The sequence below is a fragment of the Mycetomoellerius zeteki genome, unplaced genomic scaffold (genome assembly GCF_001594055.1).
Source record: "Mycetomoellerius zeteki isolate Tzet28-1 unplaced genomic scaffold, Tzet1.0 scaffold61, whole genome shotgun sequence".
In the NCBI taxonomy this organism is placed as follows: Eukaryota; Metazoa; Arthropoda; class Insecta; order Hymenoptera; family Formicidae; genus Mycetomoellerius; species Mycetomoellerius zeteki.
In genome coordinates, this window is record NW_017257621.1 from 377,520 (window position 1) to 388,844 (window position 11,325).

At 28.9% G+C, this 11,325-nt stretch overlaps 2 protein-coding genes across 2 annotated transcripts; one reads left to right on the forward strand and one right to left on the reverse strand.

Moving 5' to 3' along the window:
• Positions 1-4,630: 4,630 nt before the first annotated feature.
• Cdk7 (Cyclin-dependent kinase 7) lies at positions 4,631-7,637 on the reverse strand. Its single transcript, XM_018456849.1, has 5 exons — positions 7,444-7,637; positions 7,138-7,197; positions 6,947-7,055; positions 6,206-6,651; positions 4,631-5,915 (listed from the first exon to the last, which is right to left on the reverse strand). The coding sequence occupies exons 1-5, from the start codon at positions 7,495-7,497 to the stop codon at positions 5,568-5,570; spliced, it is 1,017 nt and encodes a 338-aa protein (XP_018312351.1). The 5' UTR covers positions 7,498-7,637; the 3' UTR covers positions 4,631-5,567.
• Positions 7,638-7,829: 192 nt separating this feature from the next.
• Positions 7,830-9,550, forward strand: Snap29 (Synaptosomal-associated protein 29kDa). The gene is made up of 2 exons (XM_018456851.1): positions 7,830-8,257; positions 8,565-9,550. Exons 1-2 carry the CDS (start codon positions 7,994-7,996, stop codon positions 9,087-9,089), a joined length of 789 nt encoding a protein of 262 aa, XP_018312353.1. The 5' UTR covers positions 7,830-7,993; the 3' UTR covers positions 9,090-9,550.
• Positions 9,551-11,325: the final 1,775 nt, after the last annotated feature.

Consider the following 11,325-nt stretch of genomic DNA (forward strand, 5'->3'; position numbering starts at 1 on the left):
TGCAATAACGATGGAAGAAATAATTTGCATTGTCAATGGCACTCATTGTACATATAATAGAAGCATTGCTTAGAAGTGTCAAAATCTTGTAATGTCCTATCTTGTATTATATATTATCCCAATATGAACATGATTATTGTAAAAACAAAAAATGCGTTTACACGATATACTAAGAATTATAGTTACATTGATAATTATAAATATAGTTAAATTGCCTTTATAAAATATGAATATAACAAACGATTTAAAATATTGTATCATAGCATTTTGACTGTAAATATTTTAAAGAGATATATATTATATTAAATGTTAAGTATACACATTTTTTAAAAGAAAGTAATATATATATATATATAGATCGATTTAAAATAATATGAAAATAGTAGCTATATTGTATTACACTATCGCGGATAAAGTTTGCCTTGGACTGACTATTGAATACATATAATATATATTAAAGCGACAAAAACAATAGTAAAACAATAGAAAATATGTATTTCTACTTTTAATATTACAATGAAATTTAGAGAGAAATAGTTTGTACGGAAAAGATATGTTCCACAATCAAAACTATTTAATAATTTGAACGGAAAATATTAGAATTTTGTTTGCTTTCAAACATCGTGCCTAATCGTCAAACTACACAGTTTCTCGAGCTCCCGTGATATTTCGTTAGTTTAGATTTATATGATGTACACTTCGTTTTCTATGTTAATAACAAACAATTATAAAAAATTAGTGTATTAATTTAACTTGCTAGCTCCAGGCGCAGGCATTCAGTAGTTTATACTGTAGTCTCTTTTGTATCACATAATATGCTCATCCAAAGTTTACAATACAAAAGTTGATTCTTTCAAACCAGTTTCTGAAGTCTTTCTTTTGCTTATCATAAAATGTCAACTTTTTTGGCAAATATTACATTATTCAAGAAAGTAAATTACCATTGATCTGTGAAATAATAGCATAATGTACGCGTTTTTCATTTGAATGCTAACAAAAGTTAGGGATTAAGTAATGCATTACATGGGCATATGCGATTGACCTTGGATGGCGTCGTGAAGATCATATTAAGATCGACTTGAATTTTTTAAACAGGAACTCATATCTTTTATTACATATTCTTGTAGTTGCCATTAAGTCGTTTTCAAAACACTGGTTACAAATCCTTTTTAGTTGAGATCTTCCTGAGTTATGAGACTTCAAAATTTCAGTACCGCTGGCATTAGCATTACTCAAGATGTACTGTGTGAAGGTCGCACGGGACTTTAATCAAACATCCCGAAAAGGTGAAAATTCGACCATGCGATCTCCACGCGGTACATCTTAGATCATTCTAATGCCGGCGGTACTGAAATTTTGAAGTCTCGTAACTCAGGAAGATCTCAATTAAAAAGGGTTTGTAACCAGTGTTTCGAAAACGCCTTGAGATGAATACAAGAATATGTAATAAAAGATATGGGTTCCTTTTTAAAAAATTTAAATCGACCTTGACATGATCTTCACGACGCCACCCAAGGTCAATCGCATATGCCCGGTAATGCAATGGATTACTTGATTCCCAACAACTTTTGTCTGAAACATTTTTCAAAATAACTACTTCCCCTTTTTTTTTTAAATTGAGTGTATGGGTGATCTGTAATACCTAGTATATACAGAGTGTCCGGAAAATCGCTTGCAATATTTCGGGAAGTGATTCGAGACCCAAAAATAAAGGAAAAAAGCTATATAAATATAGATCCGGAAATAAGTCGTTTCCGAGTTATAACCACTTTTACGTTAAAAAAATTATAATTTATTTTTCGAAGTCACAATTAGCGAACTATGCCTTCACGTGGTGCATCCTGGATAACGCCAAAATAATCTAAAATGTAGTTATTTATGTTAAAACATTATGAAATAAATTACGATTGTGATTATGAAAAATAAATTACAATTTTTTTAACATAAAAGTGGTTATAACTCGGAAATGACTAATTTCCAAACCTATGTTTATATAGCTGTTTTTCCTTTTTTGGGGGTCTCGAATCACTTCCCGAAGTATTGCGGACGATTTTCCGGACACCCTGTATAATTTATGAAGATATATGCAATATCTTTATAAGTCTTTATGTATATAATCTCTATAAGATACTTGCAAAATTAAATATCAAAATTCTGAAATATTTTGTTATGTGTGCTATATCAGTTTCAGAAATATTAAAAATTAAATGATTTCTATTTTAAAAAAGTTAAAAAGACTAAAATTTTTTGGTTAATATCTAAATTATGTTGATTCATCACATGTGAGAAGAAATGTATAGATTTTATTTGAAACTCTATAATTAATATTGATGTGCTTACTTAATGTAAGACGAATAAGAATTATAACACGTCATAAATTGTTGCTTGCATAAACTGTTATACATTCGTTATAAGTCAATGTTGAATCAAATTTGGAAACAAATTGTACTTGCCTGCTGCATGTCTCTATTGATTATATACTAAACATTAATACATACTATAGATTTGAGAAACATAATTTATAAAAATTTCATTAATTTGTATTTCTTGTAGCAATTCGTACCTATTTTTCTGAATATTTGTTTTAAATATTCATTTGTACATGTTTCTTATAGAATGCTATTTGACAATAATATGAACAAATATAATACAGATATGCACTATATTGTTATTATTAAACAATCAATCAAATTTCTAATATAAGTTAAGTATATATATATATTCAAAAATATAATTTTAATATTTTTTTTGTTTGAAATAAACTTTCAGTAATTTCATTTTACTTCTGTATTAATCTATTGTTATATCCTAAACAGTATCTTGTTTCTTTCCAAAACAATATATTGTTTCTTTCCAATACTATATTCAGTATTTCTTTGATGTTATTTATTTTTACAGAGACGTAGGGATTTTTAATATCTTCTCTTCTTAAATGTAAATTGTTCGCTCTATTAAAAATAATATTAAGATTAATATATTTCACGATAGAGTCATGCAGAGGCGCATTTTATACAAATATTAAAATTTTAAATATTCCTTGTACAATACATGCGTTAATGAAGTTTAATATAATCGCAAAATTTTATACACACAAACACACATAGTATTCATTATTCATAAGCAACAGAATAAAAAACTTGATCATGTGGGTACTGAGTAATGGCACACCCCGGTAAAAAATTTTTCACGCATGAATATGTATAAATATGTATAAAAATATATAAATATTCATATATGTATGTATAATTATATATGAAATATGTTCATATATCCTTCTTTCTTTTGTAAAATTATTTTTTAGTGTAATAGAAATAATATAAATTAATAATATGTGGCTCAATTAGAATAAATCAATATAAATAAACAGAAGGGCTACGAGCCAGTTAATTGTATTATATAATTATATATAAATAATTTTATATATAATTATACATAAGTAATTTTTTACATTTCTTCAAACTTGATTTTTTCTAAAACAAATAGTGTGAAAATTGCTCTTTTAATTATTTTTAATGTTTTCACATTACTGTTATTATTTCTATTACACTAAAAAATAATGTTACAAAAGAAAGAGAGATATATGAACATATATGGACATATTTTATATATATGATTATACATGTTTATGAATATTTATGTATGTTTATACATATTTATACACATTCATATATGATAAATTTTTTACCGGGACTTAGATACGCACAACAGATTTTCCCTTTTTAGTTTAACGCAAATTATTTTATCACATTTTCATTTTTATCAATGCATCTCTTCCCTAAAAGTTTTAATATTTAATAATATTACAAACGCATACATATACAATTAGGAGTAATTACTGTGTTGATCATACGGAGAAATAATAGAAAATATAAATATTTTTTATATTTAAATTCAAACGAAAGGGACCACAGTACAATACGTTAACATGAATTTATCATTTACAGCACACTTCATAGTGCTTTCTAAGATTACGTTTCTAATTTAATTATTTCTAATCTATCTGTTACTTTCAATATGTTTGTGATATTAGTCTAAAACAAAGGCATACTTGTAATAATTAACTATAATATAACTGACAATGCAAGGGAAAACATGTAAATAAAATGTGTTTTGTCACAGATTGAAATAACCTTATAAATTAATGTATATTTGTACATGTAAATTAATAATGACTCTAATTTCTAAATGCATGTAACATCAAAGAAATTATTTATTTTACAAAGAATTTCTTATTCCATGTTCAATTCAACAATTTAAAGAACAAGGCACGCATATTTAGGCGTAAATTATTGCTTCAAAATTAAAGAGCCTATTATCCTACATTACGCTTGTACAGTTCACGCAATTAATGTCTTCCCAGCCTATGACATCACGTCCACTGGTGAGACATCGTGTTTATCTTCTCGGTTGTTTTCACGTTCATGTCGCCGTAATCGGACAAACCAGACTAACCAATAGAGATTGAAGAAACTCGCGTATTGTCGATAATTCCGTGATTATGACTATGAACGTGATAATAACCAAGAAGGTAACGCGCAATGTCAAAACAGAGACATTAATTGCGCGAACTGTATGTATAAGATATGTAATATAAAATTTTAGTAATTTTTTCAAATTTTCGCACGGCCTTTGTCGTTAAATTTAAAGCATCAACTTTCTCGTTTCATACAATAAAAGTAGAATAACAAAAGACAGATTTCTTCCGTTTGTTAAATCAAAATGTGGTCAATTCGTTTTAACATGTGCATTAATATAATAAATTAAGAATAATCTTCTACTCTCTCTAAATTGTATTTTTGTTGCACAACAGTATTGATTTACAATTTCATGTATTTACATATAATGGAGACAAATATGCATTGAAGAGAGAAGCAATTTCAATGCAGTACAATCAAATATGAGGATTATCTACAAAACAAGCAAGCTTCTGTGACTTATTTTTTCTCTTCCTCTATAAAATCCAACATGACACTCACGGTAAGATCACAGATTAGCAAAATAAATTATGTGTATCATGAATATTATGCTACCGTCCGTACTTATTGTGAGAAGATCGGTCTAGTATAAAAGAAAATCCACAAAATATTTTTTGCAATTAACCAATCTTTTTTTGTACCCCTTCGAACTGGATGTTTCACGATTTATGAAATCGTTCGAATGTTTTTTAACTAATCTTTAAGTTAATAAAAATATTGCAGCATACCATTATATTTTTAATACATGTATTATTATTGCCACCTGTTTACATGCATTTCCTACTCCTCAATCATGTTCATAAATCATTAATTACCGGAAATATCATGATTTATTCAAGAAAAGATTTTTTATATCATCATATAAATTACTATTAGAATTTTATGCCATAAAACTTATAAGATATTAAAATATAAGCATACAATGCTTTTATATGTTCGAGTAATACTTTTACAAAATTTGCTACAACACGCTACACAATATCTCGACATACAATATCACAATTAGAGATCTCTCTAATTATCTGAAATTGGCACTGTTGTATTTAATGAACAATTTCTTATTTTGTCTATTTGTTTTAGCATCAATCACAATTAAAATTGCAACTTTTTAGCTAAAGAGGCTCCTTCTATCGATTCTAACAATTTTCTTTTCAAACTAGGTCTTTCTTCACGTTGACGTTTAATGATCGTAGGTAGAGGCAATTTAGGTCCAGCTGTAGGTGCGGGTTTATTATTAAAGTATGGCATTTGCAGTGCTTGATCGCATGTACACCTTTCCAATGGATTCACATTCAAAAGACTAGCAATTAAGTCAAGAAGATCATCACCAGCAGCAGTAAATATATGCTTCAAAGGCATGCCAGGGAAGGGCTTGAATTGAATAAAATCTGGTAATTCAGTCATACCCTGCCATGTTTCTTCGGTTGGAGTGCCTAATGTCTGAATAACAGAAATACATCCAAATTAAAGGAATAGAATAATTTTTCAATTATATATTTTAGATCAGGCCTATCCAATTTAAGCTCTAGAACCAAAACACAAAATCATCAACGCAAAAAAATTCAATGTAAGATTTCATGGACTATAAAGTATTGGTAAACGTCAATCAAACACGTATCAACCTTTAAAGTCTCTGAAATCTTATCCATATTGATTTTTTGCTTCGATGGCTTTCTGTTTTGGCTCTGAAACTCATTGAATAAGCCTGTTTTAAATCAATGTATTAATACCTGAAATATTTTAGTGAGTTGATCTAAATCAGATTCACCGGGCAAAAATGGCACTCGCAATAGAAGCTCGGCTAATATACAGCCTATTGCCCACATATCAATTCCAGTCCCATAAAGTCTAGCACCGTAAAGTAATTCAGGCGCTCTGTACCATCTCGTGACCACTTGATGAGTATTTATCCGGTTAGGTGACCCAAAAAATTTCGCCAGGCCAAAATCTCCAATTTTCAGAACACCTTCTGAATTTACCAATAAATTATTTGGCTTTAGATCTCTGTGGAGTATCCAATTGAAATGAAGATAGTCAAGGCCTTGAAGGGTTTGAATCATATATGCCTTTATGTTGGCTGCGGTTAAAACTATATTGCTATCTTTTATTATCACTTCCAGATCAGTGTCCATAAAATCGAATACTAACGATACGTTTGATTTATAACCAAAAACATCTAGAATTTTAATATATACATGTATAATTATTAAATATTTAATATATACATATATAATCATCAAAATTAATGTTTATGCAAACTGTATTATAGTCTGCAGGTTTGCATATTATTTGCTTTTACGAACTATTAAAACGAACTATTCTACATATAATGGGCCTTCTACAATAAGCTATTAGTCATAAATCAGAAGTAAGAAGCTGAAAACTGACGATTGTGATTGGTCAATTTCCAGCTTCTAACTTCTGATTTATGACTAATGGCTTATTGTAGAATGCCTCTAAGAATTAAATACCTAACAGGCCAATGATATTGTCATGCTTTAACTCTTGCAACAATTTAATTTCTCGTAAAGCAGTCCGATTTATGCCATCTCTAGCTTCAGCACGACTTCCAACTTTAATCTACATTTACAAATATAAAAAGTTTATAATACAAATTGTATAAGTTGTAGAAATGTATATTTTTCATAATGACGAAACTAACCTTTTTCACAGCCACAATTTTATTCGTCTCTACATCTTTTGCTTTGTAAACCGTGGCAAACTAAAGTAGACAACACAATTTATCTACATTTATATTTATTACATTTTTATAATTAATAATTGAATCATATTGACGTTACAAACAAAGCTATGTATATAAATATTATATGCCTTAAATATTTAAAACAGGTATCATGTGATTACACGCTATCACAAATATAATTTATTCAATGTATAAAGCGTTATAAAAATAAATATACAATACAGTATAAACTAAACCATAATAATGTTTAAAAAACGTTCTAACCTGTCCTTCACCTAGGAAATCGATTTTCTCATATCTCCGCACTTTTTCTGTCATTGTCAGCAAAATTTTATTCCTTACAAGTTGCTTTTTTTATTATTTTATTTTCAAATGACACGTCTTGTATAATACTCCACTTTTCTCATCGGACAACATGTGTTTACCTGTCAAACAAAAAAAGCACGCGAAAAACACAAGTGAACACAGAGGTTCGCATTCAGAACGCGTTTTTATCGATAAAGCCCAAGACAAATAAACTGTCCAATCGCAAGCATTCTGTCAATTGCGCTCCGCCGATACGCTTTTCTAAACCAATCACGAGCGTTCCGCCAATTTCTCATTGCGCCAATTCCGCATCATGGGACGGCACCATTAGTGCTACACATTCTTCGGAATGCTTCACTCTGATTTCACCATGAGCCATAGCAGTCATTTTGATTAAACGTCCAACTAAATGGGAACAGTTCCATCCAAGTGCAGTCCAGTGCAGTCAACGAGTATTGTCAAGAGTATCTCACACTGATCTCGCACATTGTGAAAAATTGTCGGGTAAATGGCGGGTCATAATTATTTGAGCGATCCAAAAAATCCATTCTTCTCATTAGAGGATGACGTGGACGATGAAACGTTTCTGAGGAATGCTCCAGTTAGAACTGCATCCGCGGGGCATTATCAGAACTTTGATAATGATATTACGCAAACACGCCAACAATTGCTGCAACGTAAGAAGGAAATCGAGGAAAACACGGTACAGTCTTCAGAAAGATCTGTTTCGCTTCTAAGAGACTCGGAGCAAATTGGTGTAGCTACAGCCGAGGTAATTGTAATGATGCATTATCAGTTTGCTATCGTCACTAGTATGCTGATAGTATGACAAATGACAGAAAATTTATGTCTGCTTAACATATTTAATAAATAAAATAATTTTGATTTTTCTATGACACTTATTGGCTGAGTTCGAGGAGACGCTATTAATGCTATTTGTGTCATTCTATCTTCATTGTCCACTAGACTTGAAAAAAGGTTAGCATAGATATCAATTAGCACTGATAGCGCGCTCCCCAAACCCAGCCATTGTATTATCATTAATATGTATAAACTATTATCTAAATTTATATTTTCAGGAATTAATCAGACAAAAGGAACAGTTGCAGAGGACAGAAAAAAGATTAGATGATATTAATAGTACATTAAGATTTAGCCAAAAGCACATACAGGGCATAAAGAGTGTATTTGGTAGTCTGAAAAATTATCTCAGTGGTAAATCTTTAGATGCTCCGATATCATCCACAAAGTTGTCAGAATCTTCCAGTTCTGGATCTATGACATCTCCTGCATTGTCTAATACATTAGAACAAGTACAAAGCAATATAAACAATTCATATTCATCAACAATGATAAGAGGAAGTTATGATGAGCACGATCTGGAAGATGTTAAACCTGCCGGCGATAGAATAACTAAAGTTCTCGAACAGAATCTAAGTGAGATGAGTGGATCATTGGCAAGACTGAAACATCTAGCAATCGGTTTATCTGAAGAGATTGATTCACAGAATGATTTGATTGATAATATAACCGATAAAACAGAGAAAGCTGATATAATGTTGCAGCAACAAAATAAAGATATGTTACATTTATTGAAGAAATAAGTTCGACATCCGTCATACATCAAAAACTTTTTGCTTGTAATAATATATACTAACTGTACTTCTATGAAGTATAGATATATAGTATGCGTTAAGCAACAGAACAAATTTTTGACATTAATTTGTATTGTTGAATCATTGTATGTCAACCGTACAATTATATTGTGGGATGTGTTTTATAGAGTTTTTTACAAAGCAAGATTATGCAATCTTTACATAATAATTACAATGAAACCTATAGAACATATTTGTTACTAGAGATCGTGATTTTTAATGAGGAAAAGCCTTTTCTTTGGCAGTTGTCCGTACTATAAAACTAAACGTGATAGCTTTACTTGCAAATGTTAAACAAAGATGTTTTCATTATTTCTTAAGATCTTTTGTAATCTTTTAAAATGAGAACTGTGATAAGTGTACACACATATGTATTTCTGTACATAGTAATTGTCCTAAATAAATCTTGATTTAATAAAAGTATAAACACACATGAATTATTGAAGAAATAAAAAGATTACAAAATTGTATACATGGACATATTTATATAATAATGAGAAAATTATAATTTATACTATTTTCATTAGTTTTATACAAGGTATTTATTATTATATAAATAGGTTGAATAACATTTCTGAATGATTCAATATAAATTTTAATTATAAGGACACTTTCAGAATGCTTGAACTGATGTGAATCTCTACAAATTCGTTTCTTACATTTCTAAATCTTTTAATAGTTTGTGCAATTTTGAATTTACATATATGTGCATTGTATGTATAAAAAATAGTTTAATTGATTTATATAAAGAGCAATAATATGCAATATATACGATAGTCGATAGATAATAATTATATGTAATTATAATTTATCAATTTCATAATATTCTTTCCTTTTTAGTTTTATATATAGATATAGAATATAAAATTATGGATAATTAAAATGATATCAATACACATTTGTACAATAAATATATACTATACATTATATATATATACTATACATTATATATATATGTAATATATACACTATTCAACAAAATTGAAGGATCACTTGTTCCACCCTATAAAAATAGGCAAATTTCAAAATAGAATAACTTTGTCAAAGATCATCTTATCGAGATGTTTAAAAAAGCATTTTAAAGCTTGAAACCTCTACTTTTCAGATCGGTATTTAAGAAAACGGTCTTGTTGATATTTTGTGAAGTTACATAAACATAAATGTAGACGCATCAGATATCAAAATTTTTTTACGAAATTTGCGAAGTGCCATGGCGCGAATTAAAAATTGTACACAAATGCGGTTTACATCTTTCGAAAGAGTAAATCTTTACCTTTAATTTGTTTTTTTATGAAGCTCGTACGATTTTTTTTCACCAAGTTATTCAACATTGAAGTAAAAACGACCCTTTTTGCTTCGATGTTAAATAACTCAATGAAAAAAAATCGTACAGAGATTAATAAAAAAGCAAATTAAAGGTAAAGATTCACTCTTTCGAAAGCTGTAAACCGCATTTGTGCGCAATATTTAATTCGCGCCGTAAAATTTCGTAAATTTCATGATCTGATGCAAAATTTTGTGATTTGATGCATCTTCATTTATGTTTGTGTAACTTCATCAAATATCAGACGATATTCTAAAATATCGATCTAAATAGACAATAGAGATTTTAAGCTTTAAAACATTTTTTTAAACATCTCGATACGATGATTTTTAACGAAGTTATTCTATCTTGAAATTTGCCTGCTGCGTCTCAATAAAATTAAAGTTATTTAAAATCATCGTCAAAAAAACCAAATTCAAATTTCACATATCTCCGCGAAGAATGGTCGCGATATTCGAAAAAGTATTTTAAAGCCATAACAAATTTCTTTAATTGTAAACTAAGTTTAATACTTTCTTTTTAAAATGGTTTTTAATCATTATTACAATTTTTTTACTAAGTGATTTGAAGTGAATAGTACATTTTCTAGTCCTCTTTCTCTAAAAATTTTTTTTTAATTTACTATTAATAAAAATTATTACTTCGTAAAATAAGTGTTTTTGATGTCGCAGAACACGTTTCTAAAATCAAATTATCGAAATTTTATGTAGAAATAGTATTATTTACCTATATATAGGTAAGTCTAAATAAGTCGAATTGTGTGTGTGAATAACATAGACATTTACGTACATATGAAACTTTCCTTTAGCGTAATCCAGGACTAACGACGTGGACGTAGAAAGTTATGTAGTCCCTTTTTTC

What these genes read in the sequence shown, in the direction of transcription:
- Snap29 (XM_018456851.1), top strand. Translation starts at nt 7,994, where the DNA reads ATGGCGGGTCATAATTATTTGAGCGATCCAAAAAATCCATTCTTCTCA. An exon ending in TTGGTGTAGCTACAGCCGAG is followed by an intron (nt 8,258 to 8,564) that starts GTAATTGTAATG and finishes TTATATTTTCAG; the next exon opens with GAATTAATCAGACAAAAGGA.
- Cdk7 (XM_018456849.1), bottom strand. Translation starts at nt 7,497, where the DNA reads ATGACAGAAAAAGTGCGGAGATATGAGAAAATCGATTTCCTAGGTGAA. An exon ending in ATTTCCTAGGTGAAGGACAG is followed by an intron (nt 7,198 to 7,443) that starts GTTAGAACGTTT and finishes TGTCTACTTTAG; the next exon opens with TTTGCCACGGTTTACAAAGC. An exon ending in AAATTGTGGCTGTGAAAAAG is followed by an intron (nt 7,056 to 7,137) that starts GTTAGTTTCGTC and finishes TTGTAAATGTAG; the next exon opens with ATTAAAGTTGGAAGTCGTGC.